Source organism: Arachis ipaensis, chromosome B2 (assembly GCF_059453495.1).
Source record: "Arachis ipaensis isolate K30076 ecotype BB chromosome B2, ASM5945349v1, whole genome shotgun sequence".
NCBI lineage: Eukaryota > Viridiplantae > Streptophyta > Magnoliopsida > Fabales > Fabaceae > Arachis > Arachis ipaensis.
The window spans coordinates 77,029,444-77,053,213 of NC_142437.1; the positions used below are offsets into that span (position 1 = coordinate 77,029,444).

Here is a 23,770-nt window from a genome sequence, read left to right on the forward strand (position 1 = left end):
TCTTCATTAAAAATTCAAAAATCAAAAAAATATATCTTTCCCTTTTTCACTCATAAATTTTCGAAAATTTGACTTTACTTTTTCAAAATTTTTTTAAAATCTAGTTGTTTCTTATGAGTCAAATCAAATTTTCAATTTAAAAATCTTATCTTTTTCAAAACTTTTTCAAAAAAATCAAATCTTTTTCAAATTTTCCTTAATAATTTCGAAATTTTTTAAATTAATTTTCAAAAATCTTTTTCTTATCTTTATTCCATGATTTTCAAAATTAATACTAACATTTAATATGATTGATTGAAAAATTTCAAGTTGTTACTTGCTTATTAAGAAAGATTCAATGTTTAAACTCTAGAATCATATCTTTTTAGTTTCTTGTTAGTCAAGTAATCAACTTTAGTTTTCAAAATCAAATCTTTTTAATTTTCTTTTCAAATCTTTTTCAAATTAAAATTTCAATCATATCTTTTTCAAATTCAATTTCAAAATCTTTTCTAACTTCTTATCTTTTTAAAATTGAATTTCAAATCTTATCTTTTTGTTTCAGTCATATCTTTTTAAATTTCAATCATATCTTTTTCAAAAACAAATTTCAAAACTTTTTCAATCAATCTTATCTTTTTGTTTCAATCATATCTTTTTCAAAACTACCTAACTAATCCTCTCTCTCTTATTTTCGAAAATTCCCTCTCTCCTTTTTCAAAATTCCTTTTTAATTAACTAATTGTTTTAATTTTAATTTAATTTCAACTTTAATTTTCGAAATCTAACTTTCAATTTCAATTTTTATTTTAATTAAATTTTGAAATTCCCTCTCTCTCATCTCCTTCTATTTATTTATTCATCTACTAACACTTTTCTTCCACCCAAAAATTCAAACCACATCCTCCTCTCTGTGTTCGAGTTTTTCCTCTTCTCTTCCTTACATTACATTCTTTTCTTCTTCTACTAACAATAAGGAACCTCTTTACTTTAACATAGAGGATTCCTCTTCATTTCTTGTTCTCTTTTCTTTCATATGAGCAGGGACAAGGAAAAGAGCATTCTTGTTGAAGCTGATCCAGAACCTGAAAGGACTCTGAAGAGAAAACTAAGAGAAGCTAAAATACAACAATCCAGAGACAACCTTACAGGAATTTTCGAACAAGAAGAGGAGATGGCAACCAAAAATAATAATAATGCAAGGAGGATGCTTGGTGACTTTACTGCACCTAATTCCAATTTACATGGAAGAAGCATTTCCATCCCTGCCATTGGAGCAAACAACTTTGAGCTGAAACCTCAATTAGTTTCTCTGATGCAGCAGAACTGCAAGTTTCATGGACTTCCATCTGAAGATCCTTTTCAGTTCTTGACTGAATTCTTACAGATCTGTGATACTGTTAAGACCAATGGGGTTGATCCCGAGGTCTACAGGCTTATGCTTTTCCCGTTTGTTGTAAAAGACAGAGCTAGAGTATGGTTGGACTCTCAACCTAAGGATAGCCTGAACTCTTGGGATAAGCTGGTCACGGCTTTCTTAGCCAAGTTTTTCCTCCTCAAAATCTTAGTAAGCTTAGAGTGGATGTTCAAACCTTCAGACAAAAAGAAGGAGAATCCCTCTATGAAGCTTGGGAGAGGTACACGTAACTGACCAAAAAGTGTCTTTCTGACATGCTTTCAGAATGGACCATTCTGAATATATTCTATGATGGTCTGTCTGAGTTATCAAAGATGTCACTAGACCATTCTGCAGGTAGATCCATTCACCTAAAGAAAACGCCTGCAGAAGCTCAAGAACTCATTGACATGGTTGCTAATAACCAGTTCATGTACACTTCTGAAAGGAATCCTGTGAATAATGGGACGCCTATGAAGAAGGAAGTTCTTGAAATTGACACTCTGAATGCTATATTGGCTCAGAATAAAATATTGACTCAGCAAGTCAATATGATTTCTTAGAGTCTGAATGGAATGCAAGCTGTATCCAACAGTACTCAAGAGGCATCTTCTAAAGAAGAAGCTTATGATCCTGAGAACCCTGCAATAGCAGAGGTGAATTACATGGGTGAACCTTATGGAAACACCTATAACCCCTCATGGAGAAATCATCCAAATTTCTCATGGAAGGATCAACAAAAGCCTCAACAAGGCTTTAATAATGGTGGAAGAAACAGTTTTAACAATAGTAAACCTTTTCTATCATCCACTCAGCAACAGACAGAGAATTCTGAGCAGAATCCATCTAGCTTAGCAAATTTAGTCTCTGATCTATCTAAGGCCACAGTGAGTTTCATGAATGAAACAAGGTCTTCCATTAGAAATTTGGAAGCACAAGTGGGCCAGCTGAGTAAAGAAATCACTGAAACCCCTCCCAGTACTCTCCCAAGCAATACAGAAGAGAATCCAAAGAGAGAGTGCAAGGCCATTGATATATCAATCATGGCCGAACCTACAAGGGAGGAAGAGGACGTGAATCCCAGTGAGGAAGACCTCCTGGGACGTCCAGTGATCAACAAGGAGTTTCTCTTTGAGGAACCAAAGGACTCTAAGGCTCATCTAGAGACCATAGAGATTCCATTGAACCTCCTTATGCCATTCATGAGCTCTGATGAATATTCTTCTTCTGAAGAGAATGAGGATGTTACTGAAGAGCAAGTTGCCAAGTACCTTGGTGCAATCATGAAGCTGAACGCCAAATTATTTGGTAATGAGACTTGGGAAGATGAACCTCCCTTGCTCACCAATGAACTGAGTGGTCTGGATCGACTGAGATTGCCTCAGAAGAAACAGGATCCTGGAAAGTTCTTAATACCTTGTACCATAGGCACCATGACTTTTGAGAAGGCTCTATGTGACCTTGGATCAGGGATAAACCTCATGCCCCTCTCTATAATGGAGAAATTGGGAATCTTTGAGGTGCAAGCTGCTAGAATCTCACTAGAGATGGTAGACAACTCAAGAAAATAGGCTTATGGACTAGTAGAGGACATGTTAGTAAAGGTTGAAGACCTTTACATCCCTGCTGATTTCATAATCCTAGACACTGGGAAGGAAGAAGATGAATCCATCATCCCTGGAAGATCCTTCCTAGCCACAGCAAGAGCTGTGATTGATGTGGACAGAGGATAGTTGGTCCTTCAACTGAATGAGGACTACCTTGTGTTTAAAACTCAAGATCCTCCTTCTGTAACCATGGAGAGGAAGCATGAAAAGCTTCTCTCAGTACAGAGTCAAACAAAGCCCCCACAATCAAACTCTAAGTTTGGTGTTGGGAGGCCTCAGCCAAACTCTAAGTTTGGTGTTGAATCCCCACATCCAAACTCTAAGTTTGGTGTTGGGAATCTATAAAATTGACCTGATCACCTGTGTGGCTCAGTGAGAGCCCACCGTCAAGCTATTGACATTAAAGAAGCGCTTGTTAGGAGGCAACCCAATGTTATTTAATATATTTTATTTTTTTTTTTCTTTGTTATTTCATGATTTACTAGGTTGATGATCATGTGGAGTCACAAAAACTATTGAAAAATCAAAAACAGAATGAAAAATAGCATTGAAAACAGAACACCCTGGAGGAAGGGCTCACTGGCGTTTAAACGCCAGTAAGGAGCATCTGGCTGGCGTTTAACGCCAGAACAGAGCATAAAACTGGCGTTAAACGCCAGAAACAAGCAGCAGTCTGGCGTTTAAACGCCAGGATTGCACCCAGAGGAAAGCTGGTGTTAAACGCCAGACACAAGCATCAGACTGGCGTTTAACGCCGGAAACATGCACCATACTGGCGTTCAACGCCAGAAACATGCTGCAGACTGGCGTTGAACGCCCAAAACAAGCATGGAAGTGGCGTTTAACGCCAGAAACATGCTGCAGTCTGGCGTTAAACGCCAGGATTGAATATATAGGGCATTTTACACGCCTCAAAGGTGAAGGGATGAGAAATCCTCAAACACCTCAGGATCTGTAGACCCCACAGGATCCTCACTTACCTTTCTTCTCTCCTCTACACACCTTTTCATATCACTCTTCCCCAAATACCCCTCACCAATCAACTCAATCACTCTTTTCCATCACCTCTTCACCACTCACATCCATCCTCTCTTCCCCAAAAATCCCACCTACCTTTAAATTCAAAATAATTTTCCTTCCAAACCCAACCCTAAATGGCCGAACCCTAACCCCTCATTCCCTCTTCATTTTCACACAACACAACCCTCTCTTCACCCCTTGGCCGAAACCAACTTTCTCTCCCTCTCCTCCATTTCTCTTCTTCTTCTACTTCTTTCTCTCTTCTTTTGCTCGGGGACGAGCAAACATTTTAAGTTTGGTGTGGTAAAAAGCATTGCTTTTTGTTTTTCCATAACCATTCATGGCACCAAAGGCCAGAGAAACCTCTAGAAAGAGGAAAGGGAAGGCAATTGCTTCCACTTCTGAGTCATGGGAGGTGGAGAGATTCATCTCTAAGGTTCATCAAGACCACTTCTATGAAGTTGTGGCCAAGAAAAAAGTGATCCCTGAGGTTCCTTTCAAACTCAAAAAGAATGAGTATCCGGAGATCCGACTTGAGATCCAAAGAAGAGGTTGGGAAGTCCTCACCAACCCCATTCAACAAGTCGGGATCTTAATGGTTCAAGAGTTCTATGCAAACACATGGGTCATTAGAAACCATGATCAAAGTGTGAACCCGAACCCAAAGAATTGGCTCACCATGGTTCGGGGGAAATACTTAGATTTCAGTCCGAAAAATGTAAGGTTGGCGTTCAACCTACCAATAATGGAAGAGAACGCACGCCCCTACACTAGAAGAGTCAACTTTTATCAAAAGTTGGACCAAGTCCTCATGGACATATGTGTGGAAGGAGCTCAATAGAAAATTGACTCAAAAGGTAAGCCAGTTCAACTAAGAAGGCTTGACCTCAAACCAGTAGCTAGAGGATGGTTGGAGTTCATTCAACGCTCAATCATTCCTACTAGCAACCGGTCTGAAGTTACTATAGACCGGGCCATCATGATCCACAGCATCATGATTGGGGAGGAAGTGGAAGTTCATGAGATTATAACTCAAGAACTCTACAAAGTGGCTGACAAGTCCTCTAATTTGGAAAGGTTAGCCTTTCCTCATCTCATTTGCCACCTCTGCAATTCGGCTGGAATTGACATAGAGGGAGACATCCTCATTGAAGAGGATAAGCCCATCACTAAGAAAAGGATGGAGCAAACAAGAGAGCATGGACCTCAACATGAGCATGAGGAAATTCCTCACCATGAAATCCCTGAGATGCCTCAAGGGATGCACTTTCCTCCACAAAACTATTGGGAACAAATCAACACTTTCCTAGGTGAATTAAGTTCCAACATGGGACAACTAAGGATGGAGCACCAAGAGCATTCCATCATCCTCCATGAAGTTAGAGAAGATCAAAGAGCTATGAGGGAGGAACAACAAAGACAAGGAAGAGACATAGAGGAGCTCAAAAGCACCATTGGTTCTCCAAGAAGAGGAAAACGCCACCCTCACTAAGGTGGACTCATTCCTTAATCTCCTTGTCTATTTATTTTTACTATTTTTTGTTTATTATGCTTTATGTTTGTGTCTTCATGATCATTAGTATTTAAATGTTTATGCCTTAAAGTTATGAATGTCCTATGAATCCATCACCTCTCTTGAATGAAAAATGTTTTAATTACAAAAGAACAAGAAGTACATGGTTTTGAATTCATCCTTGAAACTAGTTTAATTATCTTGATGTGGTGACAATACTTTTTGTTTCCTGAATGAATGCTTGAACAGTGCATATGTCTTTTAAAGTTGTTGTTTATGAATGTTAAATATGTTGGCTCTTGAAAGAATGATGAAAAGGAGAAATGTTATTTGATAATCTGAAAAATCATAAAAATGATTCTTGAAGCAAGAAAAAATAGTGAATACAAAAAGCTTGCAGGAAAAAAAAAGAGAAAAAAAATGGCGAAAAAAAAAGAGAAAAAAAAGCAAGCAGAAAAAGCCAAAAGCTCTTAAAACCAAGAGGCAAGAGCAAAAAACCAGTAACCCTTAAAACCAAAAGGCAAGGGTAATAAAAAGGATCCAAGGCTTTCATCATCAGTGGATAGGAGGGCCTAAAGGAATAAAATCCTGGCCTAAGCGGCTAAACCAAACTGTCCCTAACTATGTGCTTGTGGCGTGAAGGTGTCAAATGAAAACTTGAGACTGAGCGGTTAAAGTCAAGGTCCAAAGCAAAAGAAGAGTGTGCTTAAGAACCCTGGACACCTCTAATTTGGGACTTTAGCAAAGCTGAGTCACAATCTGAAAAGGTTCACCCAGTTATGTGTCTGTGGCATTTATGTATCCGGTGGTAATACTGGAAAACAAAGTGCTTAGGGCCACGACCAAGACTCATAAAGTAGCTGTGTTCAAGAATCAACATACTGAACTAGGAGAATCAATAACACTATCTGAATTCTGAGTTCCTATAGATGCCAATCATTCTGAACTTCAATGGAGGAAGTGAGATGCCAAAACTATTCAAGAGGTAAAAAGCTACAAGTCCCGCTTATCTGATTGGAGCTATGTTTCATTGATATTTTAGAATTTATAGTATATTATCTTCTTTTTATCCTATTTTATTTTCAGTTGCTTGGGGACAAGCAACAATTTAAGTTTGGTGTTGTGATGAGCGGATAATTTATACGCTTTTTGACATTGTTTTTAGTATGTTTTTAGTATGATTTAATTAGTTTTCATTATATTTTTATTAGTTTTTAATTAAAAATCACATTTCTGGACTTTAATATGAGTTTGTGTGTTTTTCTATGATTTCAGATATTTTCTGGCTGAAATTGAGGGACTTGAGCAAAAATCAGATTCAGAGGTTGAAGAAGGACTACAGATGCTGTTGGATTCTGACCTTTCTGCACTCAAAGTGGATTTTCTGGAGCTACAGAACTCCAAATGGTGCGCTTCCAATTGCGTTGGAAAGTAGACATCTAGGGCTTTCCAGAAATATATAATAGTCTATACTTTTCTCGAGTTTAGATGATGCAAACTGGCATTGAACGCCAGTTCCATGTTGCAGTCTGGCATTCAGCACCAGAAACAAGTTGCAAAGTGGAGTTCAATACCAGAAACACGTTACAAACTGGCGTTCAACTCCAAGAATGACCTCTCCACGTGTAAACTTCAAGCTCAGCCCAAGCACACACCAAGTGGGCCCCGGAAGTAGATTTCTGCATCATTTACTTATTTTTGTAAACCCTAGTAACTAGTTTAGTATAAATAGGACTTTTTACTATTGTATTTATATCATTGGAACATCTTTGGATTATCTTTTGATCCTTTGATTACGTTTGGGGGATGGCCTCTCGGCCATGGCTGGACCTTCATCACTTATGTATTTTCAACGGTAGAGTTTCTACACACCATAGATTAAGGTGTGGAGCTCTGCTGTTCCTCAAAGATTAATGCAAAGTACTACTGTTTTTCTATTCAATTCAACTTATTCCGCTTCTAAGATATTCATTCGCACTTCAACATGCTGGATGTGATGAACGTGACAGTCATCATCATTCTCAACTTATGAACGCGTGCCTGACAACCACTTCCGTTCTACCTTAGATTGAATGGATATCTCTTGGATATCTAATACAGGAGACCGAGTCCGAGTTATTAGTGTCTTCGTGGTATAAGTTAGAACCCATGGATGGCCATTCCTGAGATCTGGAAAGTCTAAACCTTGTCTGTGGTATTCCGAGTAGGATTCGGGAAGGGATGGCTGTGACGAGCTTCAAACTCGCGAGTGCTGGGCGTAGTGACAGACGCAAAAGGATCAATGGATCCTATTCCAGTATGATCGAGAACCGACAGATGATTAGCCGTGCCGTGACAGAGCATTTGGACCTTTTTCACTGAGAGGATGGGATGTAGCCATTGACAACGGTGATGCCCTACATAAAGCTTGCCATGGAAAGGAGTAGGATTGATTGGAGAAGACAGCAGGAAAGCAGAGGTTCAGAGGGACGAAAGCATCTCTATACGCTTATCTGAAATTCTCACCAATGAATTACATAAGTACCACTATCCTATTTTATATTTTATTTATTTTCATCCACTATAATTTCTTAATACAATTTAATCTGCCTGACTGAGATTTACAAGGTGACCATAGCTTGCTTCAAGCTGACAATCTTCGTGGGATCGACCCTTACTCACGTAAGGTTTATTACTTGGACGACCCAGTGCACTTGCTGGTTAGTTGTACGAAGTTGTGAAACAGATATAAGATCATGAACGTGCGTATTGAGTTTTTAGCGCTGTTACCAAGGAATGGAATGATCACGATTTCGTACACCAGCTTCCATTTGGGCGTTTAACGCCAACTCCTTGCCTGTTTGTGGCGTTTGAACGCCAGAACTGAGCATGGGTTGGGCGTTTAACGCCAGCTCTTCACCCTTTTCTGGCGTTTGAGCGCCATAATTATTCCTCTCTGGGCCTTTACTGTCCTCAGAGGGATTTTGGGTAGCAGTTTGTTCATTTCTTGGCTTCCTGCTGCTTTGAAGTGAGGTATTTAATGTTTTCCAACTTCTTAATTGAACTGCTTGGCACTCTTCTGTTATTTGTTTTGATAACTGCTGTTTTGTTTGCTTCAACTGTACTTCCATATTCATATTAGCCATTCTTGTGTCTTGTAGTATCTCCTTGAATTCGGCTAGCTGTTTTGTTAGAAAATCTAATTGCTGATTGAATTCAGTAACTTGTTCTGCAGGACTGAGTTCAACAGTTACTGTTTTAGCCTCTTCTTTCATGGAAGACTCACTACTTAGGTACAGATGCTGATTTCTGGCAACTGTATCAATGAGCTCTTGAGCTTCTTCAATTGTCTTTTTCATGTGTATAGATCCACCAGCTGAGTGGTCCAAAGACATCTGAGCTTTCTCTGTAAGCCCATAATAGAAGATGTCTAACTGCACCCACTCTGAAAACATCTCAGAGGGGCATTTTCTTAGCATCTCTCTGTATCTCTCCCGGGCATCATAAAGAGATTCATTATCTCCTCGTTTAAAACCTTGGATGTTCAGCCTTAGCTGTGTTATCCGTTTTGGAGGGAAATATTGATTCAAGAATTTTTCTAACAGCTGTTTCCATGTCCTTATGCTAGCCTTAGGTTGGTTATTTAACCACCTCTTAGCTTGGTCTTTTACAGCAAATGAAAACAGTAATAATCTGTAGACATCCTGATCTACTTCATTATCATGTACTGTGTTAGCAATTTGTAAAAACTATACCAGAAACTCTATAAGTTCTTCCTGTGGAAGACCAGAATACTGGCAACTTTGCTGCACCTTGATAATGAGCTAAGGATTCAACTCAAAACTACTGACTCCGATGGAGGGTATACAGATACTACTCCCATATGAAGCAGTAGTGGGGTTAGCATATGACCCCAGAGTCCTTCTGTTCATTTCCACTTAGGTCCATGATGGAGAAAGGGAGATGTTGTGAATTACAAATAAAATATTTTTTTAAACTTTTTTATTTTTTGAAAACCGAAATTAAAATAAAATAAAATAAATAAAAAATTGACTATAATTTCGAAAATTAGAAGAAAAAGAAATAAAAGAAAATTGAAAACTAAATTAATTAATTAAAAAAGATTTGAAAAAGATGTGGGTGAGAATTTTCGAAAAAGATGAAGAGAGAGAAATTGGTTAGGAAGTTTTGAAAAAGATATGTCTTAAAATTAATGATACTTGTAAGAAAATAAAATAAAATAAAAAAAGAGAAAAGATATGAAAAAGATTTGATTTTAAGATTTGAGATTAGAAAAGATTAGATAAGCTAGGTAAGAGAAGATAAGGAATTTAAATTAAAAAATTTTGAAATTTGAAATTTGAAATAAGATAAGATAAAATTTTGAAAAAGATATTTTAAAATAAAAATCTGAATTTTTTTGAAAAAAATTTTGAAATATTTGCTCAAAAATAGTTAGAGAAGATATATTTTTTTATTTTTGAAATTTATGATGAAAAAGAAAAACACACAAAAGACACACAACTTAAAATTTTTTAGATCTAATGCTCCTTGTTTTCGAAAATTTTGGAGGGAACAAAAAGTGAATCTTTTTCTCACCCCCCCTCTTTTTTTTATACAATTTATACAATGCGAAATCGATGACCTACGTATAAAATAATAAGAATTCTTTGGATTTGAAGAAAAATAAAAAAATAATTTGAAATTCTTTTTGGATTATTTTACTCAACTTACGAGTTGCTCAAAAAATCTGTTGATTTTGAACCATAGGATGGATAGTTGTCATAGGTGATGAATTGATTTCTTACTGATGTCACTCTATTTTTGTTCGTCTATAATGATTGATAAATCCACAAATCTCAATTGTATTTCTCAAATGGTATCTTTTTCTTCTTCTCCTATTCGATTGTATTTCCTTGGAAACTTAGGGAAGTGCTTTGTAAACATACACCAAAGAACACCAAACTTAAAAATTTTAAGATCAAAACACAAGGAAGACTCAAGAACACTTTGAAGATTCACAAGAACAACAAGAACATGAAGAAAGAACACCAAACTTAAAATTTTTAGAAAACCAAAATAAAATTTTTGAAAACTAAAGAAAAGTTAACAGGAGAACACCAAACTTAAAGTTTGGCACAAGATTTATTTAAATAAAAATTATTTTTGAAAAAGTTTTTTAAAAAAAGATAGCCAATTACCAAGAACATATGCACAACGCTCTAGCCAATTGAGCTATAAATTTAACGTGTTTTAACAAGATATTTAATAAATAAAAATTTTTTGAAACTAAAAATTCGAAAAAGCCCAAGAAAAACAAGAAAACACACAAAACAAGACAAACAAAAGATCAAACAAGGAAAATAAACAAGAACAACTTGAAGATTAAGAAAGAACAATGAACACAAATTCGAAAATTTAAAAGAAAATAAAATAAAATAAAATAAAAAAATGCAATTGACACCAAACTTAAAATATGAAACTAAACTCAAATAGAAAAACTCAATTATCAGTTTATAAAATTTTCGAAAAATTTAAAAAGAAAAAATAAGGATTTAAAAAAAAAGAAATTTCAACCAAAAATAATAATAGAAGACTCTAAACCAAAAAGAAAAATTTTTCCTAATCTAAGAAACAAAATAAACCGTCAGTTGTCCAAACTCGAACAATCCCCGGCAACGGCGCGAAAAACTTGGTGCACGAAGTGTGAATCACACTTTTCACAACTCGTACCACTAACCAGTAAGTGCACTGGGTCGTCCAAGTAATACCTTACGTGAGTAAGGGTCGAATCCCACGGAGATTGTTGGCTTGAAGCAATCTATGGTTATCTTGTAATTCTTAGTCAGGATATCAATTATAATTATCAGTTTGGATTGCAAAAAATAAAAGAGCATGAATTAAATACTTGTTATGCAGTAATGGAGAATATGTTGGAGTTTTGGAGATACTTTGTCTTCTGAATCTCTGCTTTCCCCCTGTCTTCTTCTTCACGCACGCAAGGATCCTTCTATGGCAAGCTGTGTATTGGTGGATCACCGTTGTCAATGGCTACCATCTGTCCTCTCAGTAAAAATGGTCCAGGTGCGCTGTCACCGCACGGCTAATCATCTGTCGGTTCTCACTCATGCTGGAATAGGATCCATTGATCCTTTTGCATCTGTCATTACGCCCAACCCTTGTGAGTTTGAAGCTTGTCACAGTCATTCAATCCCTGAATCCTACTCGGAATACCACAGATAAGGTTTAGACTTTTCAGATTCTCAAGAATGCTGCCAATGGATTCTAGCTTATACCACGAAGATTCTGATTAAGGAACCCAAGAGATACTCATTCAATCGAAGGTAGAACGGAGGTGGTTGTCAGGCACACGTTCATAGGTTGAGAATGGTGATGAGTGTCACGGATCATCACATCCATCATATTAAAGTGCGAATGAACATCTTAGATAGAAACAAGCGTGTTTGAATAGAAAACAGAAATAATTGCATTAATTCATCGAGACACAGCAGAGCTCCTCACCCCCAACAATGGAGTTTAGAGACTCATGCCATCAAAGAGTACAAAGTTCAGATCTAAAAATGTCATGAGATACAAAATAAATCTCTAAAAGCTGTTTAAATACAAAACTAGTGACCTAGGTTTACAGAAAATGAGTAGACTATGATAAATAGTGCAGAAATCCACTTCTGGGGCCCACTTGGTGTGTGCTGGGATTGAGACTTGAGCTTTACACGTGCCTAGGCTGTTTCTAGAGTTAAACGCCAGGTTGTAACCTGTTTCTGGCGTCTAACTCCAACTTGTAACCTATTTCTGGCGTTTAACGCCAGAATGCAACATGGAACTGGCGTTTAACGCCAGTTTACGTCGTCTATCCTTGAGCAAAGTATGGACTATTATATATTGCTGGAAAGCCCTGGATGGCTACTTTCCAACGCAATTAAGAGCGTGCCAATTGGACTCCTATAGCTCTAAAAAATCCATTCCGAGTGCAGGGAGGTCAGAATCCAACAGCATCAGCAGTCCTTTTTCAGCCTGAATCAGATTTTTGCTCAGCTCTCCCTCAATTTCAGCCAGAAATTACCTGAAATCACAGAAAAACACACAAACTCATAGTAAAGTCCAGAAATGTGATTTTTATTTAAAAACTAATAAAAATATAATAAAAAGTGACTAAAACATATTAAAAACTACCTAAAAACAATGCCAAAAAGCGTATAAATTATCCGCTCATCAGCTGAACATCTTTAAAAATATCCTCTAGCTCTGATTTGAGACTCTCAGCCATATTGATCTCCTCTACCAGGGAGTCAATAATATCAACACGCATGCAGTCTTTTGATGTGTCTGGATGCTTCATTGCCTCAACAGCATTCAGCCTGAATTCATCCTCATTGACTCTTAAAGTCACTTCCCCTTTTTGGACATCAATGAGGGTTCGCCCAGTTACTAGGAAGTGTCTTCCTAGAATGAGAGTTGCACTCTTGTGCTCCTCCATCTTCAGCACTACAAAGTCAGTGGGAAAGGCAAATGGCGCAACCTTGACAATCATGTCCTCAATTATGCCTGATGGATATTTAATGGAGCCATCAGCAAGTTGAAGACATATCCGGGTTGGTTTGACCTCTTCAGTCAAGCCAAGCTTTCTGATAGTGGATGTAGGGATTAGATTGATACTTGCCCCAAGGTCACATAAAGCTATCTTGGTACAAGTACCCTCTAATGTGCAAGGTATGATAAAGCTTCCGGGATCCTTAAGCTTTTTTGGTAAGCTTGTTAGGATGACTGCACTGCATTCTTCAGTGAGAAAAACTTTTTCTGTTTCTCTCAATCCTTCTTATGACTTAAGATCTCTTTCATGAACTTAGCATAAGAGGGTATTTGCTCAAGTGCCTCTGCAAACAGAATCTTTATTTCAAGAGTCCTGAGATAGTCTGCAAAGCGGGCAAATTGTTTATCCTGTTCTACTTGGCAAAGTTTCTGAGGATAAGGCATTTTGGCTTTATATTCTTCAACCTTAGTTGCTGCAGGTTTATTTCCTACAGAGGCAGGTTGAGAAGCCTTCTTGAGGGAGTTATTATCAGCACTTGTAGGTGTCTGATCCCTCACTGGCGTTTGAACGCCAGAACTGGACATGGATTGGGCGTTTAACGCCAGATTCCTACCCTTTTTTGGCGTTTGAACGCCAGAACTGGACATGGATTGGGAGTTTAACGCTAGTTTTTTACCTGTTTCTGGCGTTTGATCGCCAGACTTATCCTCTCTGGGCTCTTACTGTCCTCAGTGGGATTTTGGGTAGCAGGTTGTTCATCCTCTGTCAGCTGTTCCTTTCTTGGCTTTCTGCTGCTTTGAGTTGAGATATTTAATATTTTTCCACTTTTTAATTGAACTGCTTGGCACCCCTCTGTTATCTGTTTTGATAACTGCTGTTTTGTCTGACTCAATTGTGATTCCATATCCTTGTTAGCATTTTTGGTTTCTTATAGCATCTCCTTAAATTTTCCTAACTGCCTTGTTATAGAAGATAGTTGCTGATTGAGTGCAGCAACTTGTTCCTGAGGACTAAAGTCAGTTGAAACTGCCTTAGCTTCTTCTTTCATGGAGGACTCATTACTTATGTACAGATGCTGATTTCTAGCAACTATATCAATAAGCTCTTGAGCCTCTTCAATAGTCTTTCTCATGTGTATAGATCTACCAGCTGAGTGGTCTAGAGATATTTGAGCTTTTTCTGTAAGCCCGTAGTAGAAGATGTCTAACTGCACCCACTCTGAAAATATTTCAGAGGGGCATTTCCTTAGCATCCCTTTGTACCTTTCCCAAGCGTTATAAAGGGATTCATCATCCTCTTGTTTAAAGCCTTGGATGTCCAGCCTTAGTTGTGTCATCCTTTTTGGAGGGAAATATTGATTCAGAAATTTGTTTGATAACTGTTTCCATGTTCTTATGCTTGCTGTAGGTTGGTTATTTAACCACCTCTTAGCTTGATCTTTTACAGCAAATGAAAACAGTAATAATCTGTAGACATCCTGATCTACTTCCTTGTCACGTACTGTGTCAACAATTTGCAAGAACTGTGCCAGAAACTCAGTAGGTTCTTCCTGTGAAAGACCGGAATACTAGTAATTTTGCTGAACCATGACAATGAGCTGAGGATTTAGCTCAAAACTGCTTGCTCTGATGGGAGGTATACAGATACTACTCCCGTATGCAGCAGTAATGGGGTTAGCATATGACCCCAGAGTCCTTCTGGACTGTTCATTTCTACTTAAGTCCATGATGGAGAAAAGGGAATTGATATGAATTGCAAATAAAATATATTTTTATTTTTATTATATAAAAAAAATGAATAAATAAAAATAAAAATAAAATAGAATAAAGTAATTAGAAATTAAAATATAGATTTCGAAAAGTAAAAGAAAAAGGAAAAATAAATTTGAAAACCAAATTAATTGCTTAATTAAGAAGATTTGAAAAACTTTGGATATGATTTTTGAAAAAGATTTTGAATTTTGAAATTTTAAAACTAAAACAGGAAAAAATAAAATTTTTAAAATAGAAATCTGAATTTTTGAATGAGATTTTCGAAGATTCAATTAGATAGAGAGAAAATATATTTTTGAAATTAATGAGGAAAGAGAAAAATAACAAAATGACACCAAACTTAGAATTTTTAGATCAAAACAGAGAAAATAAACAGGAAAACTTTGAATATCACGATGAACACTAAGAACAACTTTTGAAAAAAATTTAAGAAACAGAAACACAAAGGACACCAAACTTAAAAATTTTTTATATTCTGAGCACTAATAATTCGAAAAAAAATTGAAAGAAAAATAAAATCATGCAATTGACACCAAACTTAAAATATGAAACTGAACTCAAACAGAAAAACTCAATTATTAGTTTATAAAAATTTTCGAAAAATTTGAAAAGGAAAATAAGGATTAAAAAAATTTTAACCAAAAACAATAATAGAAGACGCAGTTTTACTGACTCTAAACTAAACAGATAAATTTTTCCTAATCTAAGCAACAAAGTAAACCGTCAGTTGTCCAAACTCGAACAATTCCTGGAAACGGCGCCAAAAACTTGGTGCACGAAATCACAATTACACTTTTACAATTCCGCACAACTAACCAGCAAGTGCACTGGGTCGTCCAAGTAATACCTTACGTGAGTAAGGGTCGATCCCACGGAGATTGTCGGCTTGAAGCAAGCTATGGTTATCTTGTAACACTTAGTCAGGATATCAATAGAAATTCTCAGTTTTAATTGGAATGAGTAAAAGAACAAGAATTGAATGATACTTGTTATGCAGTAATGGAGAACAGGTTGAGGTTTTGGAGATGCTCTGTCTTCTGAATCTCTGCTTTCCTACTATCTTCTTCTTCACGCACGCAAATCGCCTTCCATGACAAGCTGTATGTTGGCGGATCACCGTTGTCAATGGCTACCATCCATCCTCTCAGTGAAAATAGTCCAAATGCACTATCACCGCACGGCTAATCATCTGTCGGTTCTCACTCATGTTGGAATAGAATCCATTGATTCTTTTGCGTCTGTCACTACGCCCAACAGTCGTGAGTTTGAAGCTCGTCACAGTCATCCCTTCCCAGATCCTACTCAGAATACCACAGACAAGGTTTAGACTTTCCGGATCTCAAGAATGGCCGCCAATAATTCTAGCCTATACCACGAAGACTCTGATCGTGAACCAGGAGGCTAAGAGATACACACTCAAGCTAGTGCAGATAGAACGGAGGTGGTTGTCAGGCAGGCGTTCATAGGTGAGAATGATGATGAGTTTCACAGATCATCACATTCATCAAGGTGAAGTGCGAGTGAATATCTTAGAATAGAAACAAGCGTGATTGAATGATTAATAGTAGTAATTGCATTAATTCATCGAAACACAGCAGAGCTCCTCACCCCCCAACCATGGGGTTTAGAGACTCATGCCGTCAAAAATACAATGTGAAGTATAAAAATGTCATGAGGTACATAGTAAGTCTCTAAAAGTAGTTTTTATGCTAAACTACTGACCTAGGGTTCCTGAAAATAAGTAACTAAGTTCAGATAGTGCAGAAATCCACTTTTGGGGCCCACTTGGTGTGTGCTTGGGCTGAGCATTGAGCTTTACATGTGCAGAGGCTTCTCTTGGAGTTAAATGCCAGGTCGCAGCCTGTTTGTGGCATTTAACTCTGGTTTGTAACCTGTTTCTGGAGTTTAACTTCAGAATAGGGCAAGAAGTAGGCGTTTAAACGCCAGTTTGCGTGATCAAAACTCGAGCAAAGTATGGACTATTATATATTGATGGAAAGCCCTGGATGTATACTTTCCAAAGCAATTAAGAGCGCATCAATTGGGTTTCTGTAGCTCCAGAAAATCTATTTCGAGTGCAGAGAGGTCAGAATCCAGCAGCATCTGCAGTCCTTTTTCAGCCTCTAAATCAGATTTTTGCTCAGGTACCTCAATTTCAGCCAGAAAATACCTAAAATCACAGAAAAGCATACAAACTCATAGTAAAGTCCAGAAATGTGATTTTTGCATAAAAACTAATAAAAATATACTAAAAAGTAGCTAAATCCTACTAAAAACTATATGAAAATACCCCCAAAAAGCGTATAAAATATCCGCTCATCATGCTTCGAATGAATGTTCTCTTCCTCCCGCGACTAACGAAAGTCAGTCACAAACTTCTAATGTTCGGGGGAAAACTGATCCTGCTTGGAGATATGTTTCTTTACAAAATATAAATGGAAAATCGCATTACCAATGCTTATTTTGTCTGAGTACTTTTGGGGGCGGGAGAATTAATAGAATGAAAAAGCATTTGGCAAAGATATGTGGAGATATTAAGAAGTATTCTAAGGTCTTGTATGATGTAGAAAAACAAATGGAAGGTTTATTGAAAGAGATTCAGAAAAGTAAAACTAGTAAAAGGAAAGTAAGTTTCTACGAAGACGGTACTGATGAGTGTGAGGATGTAATTAATGAAGCAATAGCGCAAGAAGAACAACAAACTCTGAGTCAGTTACCAACTAAGGAGGTTATTGGAGGCGATCCAAAAAAGAAAGAAAAAACCATTACTCCTCCTATGTTTGCACCACGAACGATTCCGGGAAGTCAACCAAGTCTAAAAAGTGTGTTTCAAAACAAAGAGGCGCTTCATGAAGTTGATAAGCGAGTGGCTAGATGGCTTTTAGATTGTAAGATTCCTTTCAATGCGATTATGTCACCCTTTTTTCAAGATATGTTGGATGGTGTTGCTGGCATTGGGCCTGGTTATAAAGGTCCTTCTTATGATACATTGAGGGTTAACTTATTAGCCGATCTTAAAAGGGAGTGTCAAATGGTTGTTGATAGCTATAGGTTTGCTTGGAAAGAAACTGGATGTACTCTCATGGCTGATGGTTGGACAGATCAAAGGCAAAGAACGTTGATTAATTTTTTGGTTTATTGTTCGAAAAGGTTGTGCTTTGTGAAATCTGTAGATGCTTCAAGTATGGTTAAAAATGCTTCAAGCTTGTGTGACTTGTTTTTAGAGGTGATTGAATGGATTGGACCTGATAATATTGTTCATGTAGTGACAGATAATGCCGCGAATTATGTTGCTGTTGGTAGGCTTATTAATAAGAAATTTGAAAATATTCACTGGTCACCTTGTGCTGCTCATTACTTGAATCTTATTCTAAAAGATATAAGCAGCATGCCACATATTTCTAACCTTGCAACACGTGCTTCGAAGATTACCGTGTTTGTATATAATCATACGGTGTTCTTGTCCTGGCTAATACAAAGAACTGATTGGAGGGAAATTGTTCATCCAGGTGCAACTCATTTTGCCACTGTCTTCATCACATTGATGAGTATCTTTGAGCGCAAATTGGATTTACAATCATTGGTTATTGATAAACACTTTACCGGACAGAAATTAGGAAGGAGTGCTAATGGTAGAGCTGTGAGTGCAATTATCCTAGACAATAAATTTTGGGATGAATGCTTTATTGCATGCCAAATTGTGAGTCCGTTGATTAAATTGCTGAGGTTGGTAGATGCCGATGATAAACCATCATTGGGAATTGTTTATGAAGGTATGCTGAGGTCAGAAAATGGAATCAAAGAAATGTTCAAGCATAGGAAAGCTGCATATCAACCTTACACAGAGATTATCAACTCAAGATGGGACAAACATTTGAAAAAAAAATCTTCACGCAGCAGCTTATTTCTTGAATCCTGGTTGCTTTTTTCTGAAAATTATAGAGAAGCACCTAATGTCATGCAAGCTTTACTTGATCTTGTTACATTGAATTGCAAGGTTAATAATTTAGATTCAGTTGAGGCAATGAAAGAAATACACATATATAGAGATCAAAAGGAAAGCTTTGATAGGCCTGAAGCTGTTCGAGCTACAAAAAAACTTCAACCTGTTAATAATATCTGTTTGACAATAAGCTTTAGTTATTTAGTTATTTTATGTTTTGGTTTCCTTAATTTGATAACTAATACTTGAGATATAGGATTGTAACTTGTAGATGAATGGTGGAGGTTGTTTGGTGGTTCTGCTCCATGCTTACAAAACATGGCAGTTCGCATTCTTAGCCAAGCAACTGCTTCTTCAGGGTGTGAAAGGAATTGGAGTCTTTTTGATCAAATTCATACAACAAGAAGGAATAGATTGGAGCATGATAGGCTAAGTGATATTGTGTATGTTACATATAATTTGCTTCTTAAATCCAGGTAATATATATTTCATCCTTTCATTTCATATCATTAGATTTTGTATAGTTAATATACTAAGCTTATCATATATTGTATTTAATCTGTTAGGACGGAAAGAAAAAAAAAAGAAAGCAAAAGTTGCAATATGATCCAATCGATATTGAAAGTATTGATATGGTTGATTTTTGGGTGACAGAAGAGGTTGTTGAAAAAGAGCCTGATCTTCCAAGTAATATTGAAGACTTACTTGGTGAGTATTATAGTTTATTGATCAGACAATAAATTACAATAGCTTTGATCATTAATTTATTGATAATGTGTTATATTTTGTTAGATGAGATTGATGCTGATTTAGATCAAGGTGGTGGTGGTGGTAGTAGTAGTACATTTTATGCTGCACTACTTGTTTTTTCGGGTCCAAGTAGTGGAAATGAAGGTGATGATATCAATGACGCAAATCTGTAGCAAGTTATGGAGGATTTTGATGATTGATGACAAACTTGGATCATTTTGATGTTGCTATGTTATGTTTGATTGGTTGTTTTGTTTTTTGACTTTTGAATTTGTATTTGAATGTGATTATAACATTCTGGTTTATGTAGTACTTTTAATTTGAATGATATTTTAAAATTTACATTAGACTATAATTATATTTTTATGTATTTATTTATATTTTATTTATTATTTATTATAAAACGATTTTTTCGGTTCAACTATGATCAAACCGATTGAACTTATATAAACCAATAAATCAGTAACTAGACCGATTCGATGGCCGGTTCAGTTCTCAGAACTCAGCCAATATTTTGGCTAGTAGTAACAAATTTTACCCGTATGAAAAAAAGATGTTAAATTCGAACAAGAAACTTTCATATATTCGTACAAAAATCAAAGGTTTCAAAGTATCACTACTTATCTTTCTATCTAAATTACAGGTTGAGATTGGGTTTAGAACTTGTGAGTAAGTTTGATAATATATATAATATAAACACGAATTAACGTAAAAGATATTCAAGAAAAAATAAAAAAAAAAGATTAACGAAATTAAACAACAAAAAATAAAATATTAATATAAGGTTTGACCCACAAAGAATATCCCTAGTGGAGTTGCTAAGCTATCGCAACATCCCTGCTCGGAATTGTGCGACCCGAAAGCCACCGATAAATGAAAAGAATATTAATCATTTTTAAAGAAAATTGTCCCATGAAATTTATAGTCACCACCAATCAATTGGTTTGTAAAAATAGAATGGTTGATTAGATGTTAAAAATGAGAAAAGATATACGATACCAAAGTTTGAGTTCAAGGCCAATAAAGAAGGTACCAACACCCTGTATCATCTATTCTTTGAACAATTACCTTTATCTATTATTATTTATATATTTTAATTTTATTGGTCTTTAAAATATTTGTCTGCTTTATTTTATGAACTATATCTCGTCAACGTAATTGTGAGAACTAATATATTAATTTTTGACAAATTAATGAAACGCGTTTTTTGTTTAGATTTTTCATGAAGTCAAGTTTAATCAAAATTCATTATTAAATTTGAAATAAAATCTTAGGAATATTAGAAAGAAATAATTTAACCAGTACTCTTATCTTCTTCTAATTTTTATTATTGGTTAATTCAAAAAATTATAAAATATATCAGATTATGATAATATGATATTATTTACAAAAAGATTGATTAAAAAATGATTAGAAAATGTACAGAAGAATAAACTATAAATTATGAGATAAATCATATTATAACCTTAATGTTTAAGTATAATAATTGGTAAAGTGATTGTTTATATGTTAAATATATTTTCGACTTTTAGATAATATAGCTTAGTGGCGGTTCGCATTCTAATCTTCGTTAAGGACCCAGATTCAAATAATTATACATAACATGATGACAATAAAAAAAATTCCTTCAGTTAATGTACAAAGCACATGAAGACAATTTAAATTCAACAATAAATAAATCAAAAAGCGAAAAAGGAAAAAAAATCGCCCAGCCAACATACAAAGCACATGAAGACAAGTTTAAATTCAAAAATAAATAAATAATAAAAAGATTTCTTCAACAAACATATAAAATAGATGAAGACAAATTTGAAGAAAAGAAAATGAAAAAGTAAATAAATAAATTAATAAACAATTTATTCAGCACTCGATAATATATCAAACACACACAGCAGTCTATAATATATCAAACACGGGCACGGATTCCATATGCCATGTGTGTTTGGCGTTTCGGTGTGCATAACACTTAACTTTGGCATATCGATGCGTCAAAGGACGAGAGTCGTTGGATCTTTCTCCTTTTTTTATTCGACGGTATAGATCACTTATTACTTCTCTCTTTTAATTGGTTACTGACTGTTTTTGTGTCAGAAGGGTTGTTTTGCAAAATTTAATTTCTTGCTGGTATTTTTGTTAGATCCGAATACTAATGGGGTTATGTAAAAAAAATTTATGAATTCTTAAGTTGAAATTGATTACGGTTAATGATTATGTATTTTGTTAAGTAAGACACGACGGAGTTAGGCTGCGAAGGCAGGAGATACGTCGTCGATGTCTTTTGCCGTATACATATGATTCTGCCACTCACCATCGTGACCTGTATGCAGTTTGTGTTGCAGGAAGTAATCGCAAAATTTCCCAATCGCTAAATCTCACATTTGCGTCAATGCATGCGTTCGGAGGATTGCGCGACCGTCATGTCATTGCCGGAATATCACTCGATCCCCACGAATAACAAGAAGTGGTGGTTTAGGCAGAGGATTCAGTTTGCCAGAGAAGATCGAAGCGGCATGGAGAAGCTGGAGAAGGAGAAGACCAACAAAGGAGAAGGATAATCGATTTCGGATCTTTCGCGACTCATTGGTTCGGAGGATGACGATCTGCATAGTGTCATCACCGGAAGGGGTTTCAATCGCTGTTGATAACAAGGAGTGTTGTTTCGGGTAGACGTATGGCTTTGCCGGAGACAATCAACAAGGAAGGATCCAAGCGGCGTCGAGAAGGTGGGCTAGAGAATGACGATGGAGAGGCAGAACTCTCTTCGGGTCGGGGCGGGTCAGGTTGGAACACTGCTGGCTGGACTTGGCTCAATCCAGATGGGCCTATAGATTATAATTTTTTTCTAAAACCAATGATGGGCTCAAGTGTTGGTATGGTATGGTCCTCTTTACAATACAAAAAAAAGACCTAACATGGTTGAACAAAGAAGAGGAACACCCAGGACTTAAAAAAAAAAGGACCACCAAATTAGTTATTGCATGTATAATTAGTTGCTGAACAATCTAACAGCAGTATTAAATATTTGAATTTCCTTAGGATATAATAAATAAAATACTTTGTAAAACCAACTTTTCTGGTGCATATAATTAACGGAAACGTTGAATTTTTAACATGCACATTTTTTCCAATTGAACCCGGAATTGCATTCGTGCAATATGATTGGTTGAGGATGAATACGTATCCTTTAACCAGCAGAATTTGATGTGGCTTTTTAAGGAGATTTTATTATTCAATAAAATAATAATGCACCTATTTTATTTTTGGGAAGGTAAAGGAATAAATTAAATTATTTCGTTGGTTCAACCTAAAAAAAAATATTTCGTTGGGAAGGACAGTCAATATTAAATTATTATTTTGTAAAATCGAAGCATTTAAATTATTGACGTGTGTTGTTGAATCTTGTTGTTTATGGCTTTATGCTTCTCCTCGTATCTAGCATTACAGTATGTAGCATTATATGCTATTTTGTTTGGAATTTACGCATATTTTTATTGTGTTTCTGTTGTTGTGCTTGGAGAATCCTAAGTTTGATCTGGTATGGAGGATTCCTTGGATGATGATACAGCTTAAGCATGCGGCTATACACAAATTATTACATTCGTAATGTAGATGGATGTGTGAAACGATCTATTATCACTATGTTTTAAAGATAATGCTCAGACGCATAACCTCCGCATCCAGCAGTCAGTATTTCACAAGGGCATTAGCAAATAGGCCCACCCAAAGGCACCGGATCACGATTTGGAAACGGTAAATGCTAACAATGCAAGATAATTCCCTAATTATGTATCAACTGCTCAGATGACTTGTTTTATACTGGTAACTCGGATAGTCAATGGGGAGTAATCGAAAAGCGTGTTTTGCGTATGTTTAAGGAATATTTATTTCAATTTAAATCAATTCAAATTATTACTAACAAGCAAGGAGATGAGAAGATATTGATAGTTAACTGCATCTGGATTAAACGAATTTATACTGACTATGAAGCATAGAACATTAATCTTCCGAATCAATGGCAATCAAAATGGAAATAACTCAGAAATTTTGTTCTTGTCGTGTAATAGTCACTGGCGAGGAAGGATAAACCAATTAACAATTCAAGATAAACAGATTTTTGATATTCAACCGATGAAAGTAGATATAATAATCGCTACTGAGTTTTAATTAGCATTTCATAAGATCAAAAGGGCGACCTAACAAACAAACCAAATAGATTTTTCAGGGCTTCAGGCCTCGACAGAAACCAACACAGCATAAAG

At 36.1% G+C, this 23,770-nt stretch overlaps 1 protein-coding gene across 1 annotated transcript in view; it reads left to right on the plus strand.

Moving 5' to 3' along the window:
* The window catches only part of LOC110265289 (uncharacterized), a 59,157-nt gene extending 37,191 nt beyond the window's left edge, over positions 1-21,966 (plus strand). Inside the window, exons 2-6 of the mRNA XM_021108218.2 lie at positions 17,119-18,939; positions 19,033-19,208; positions 19,328-19,469; positions 19,554-19,655; positions 21,737-21,966. Of these exons, the coding sequence (XP_020963877.2) occupies positions 17,119-18,939; positions 19,033-19,208; positions 19,328-19,469; positions 19,554-19,655; positions 21,737-21,966 (2,471 nt within the window). The remainder of the gene's footprint in view (positions 1-17,118; positions 18,940-19,032; positions 19,209-19,327; positions 19,470-19,553; positions 19,656-21,736) is intronic.
* Positions 21,967-23,770: the final 1,804 nt, after the last annotated feature.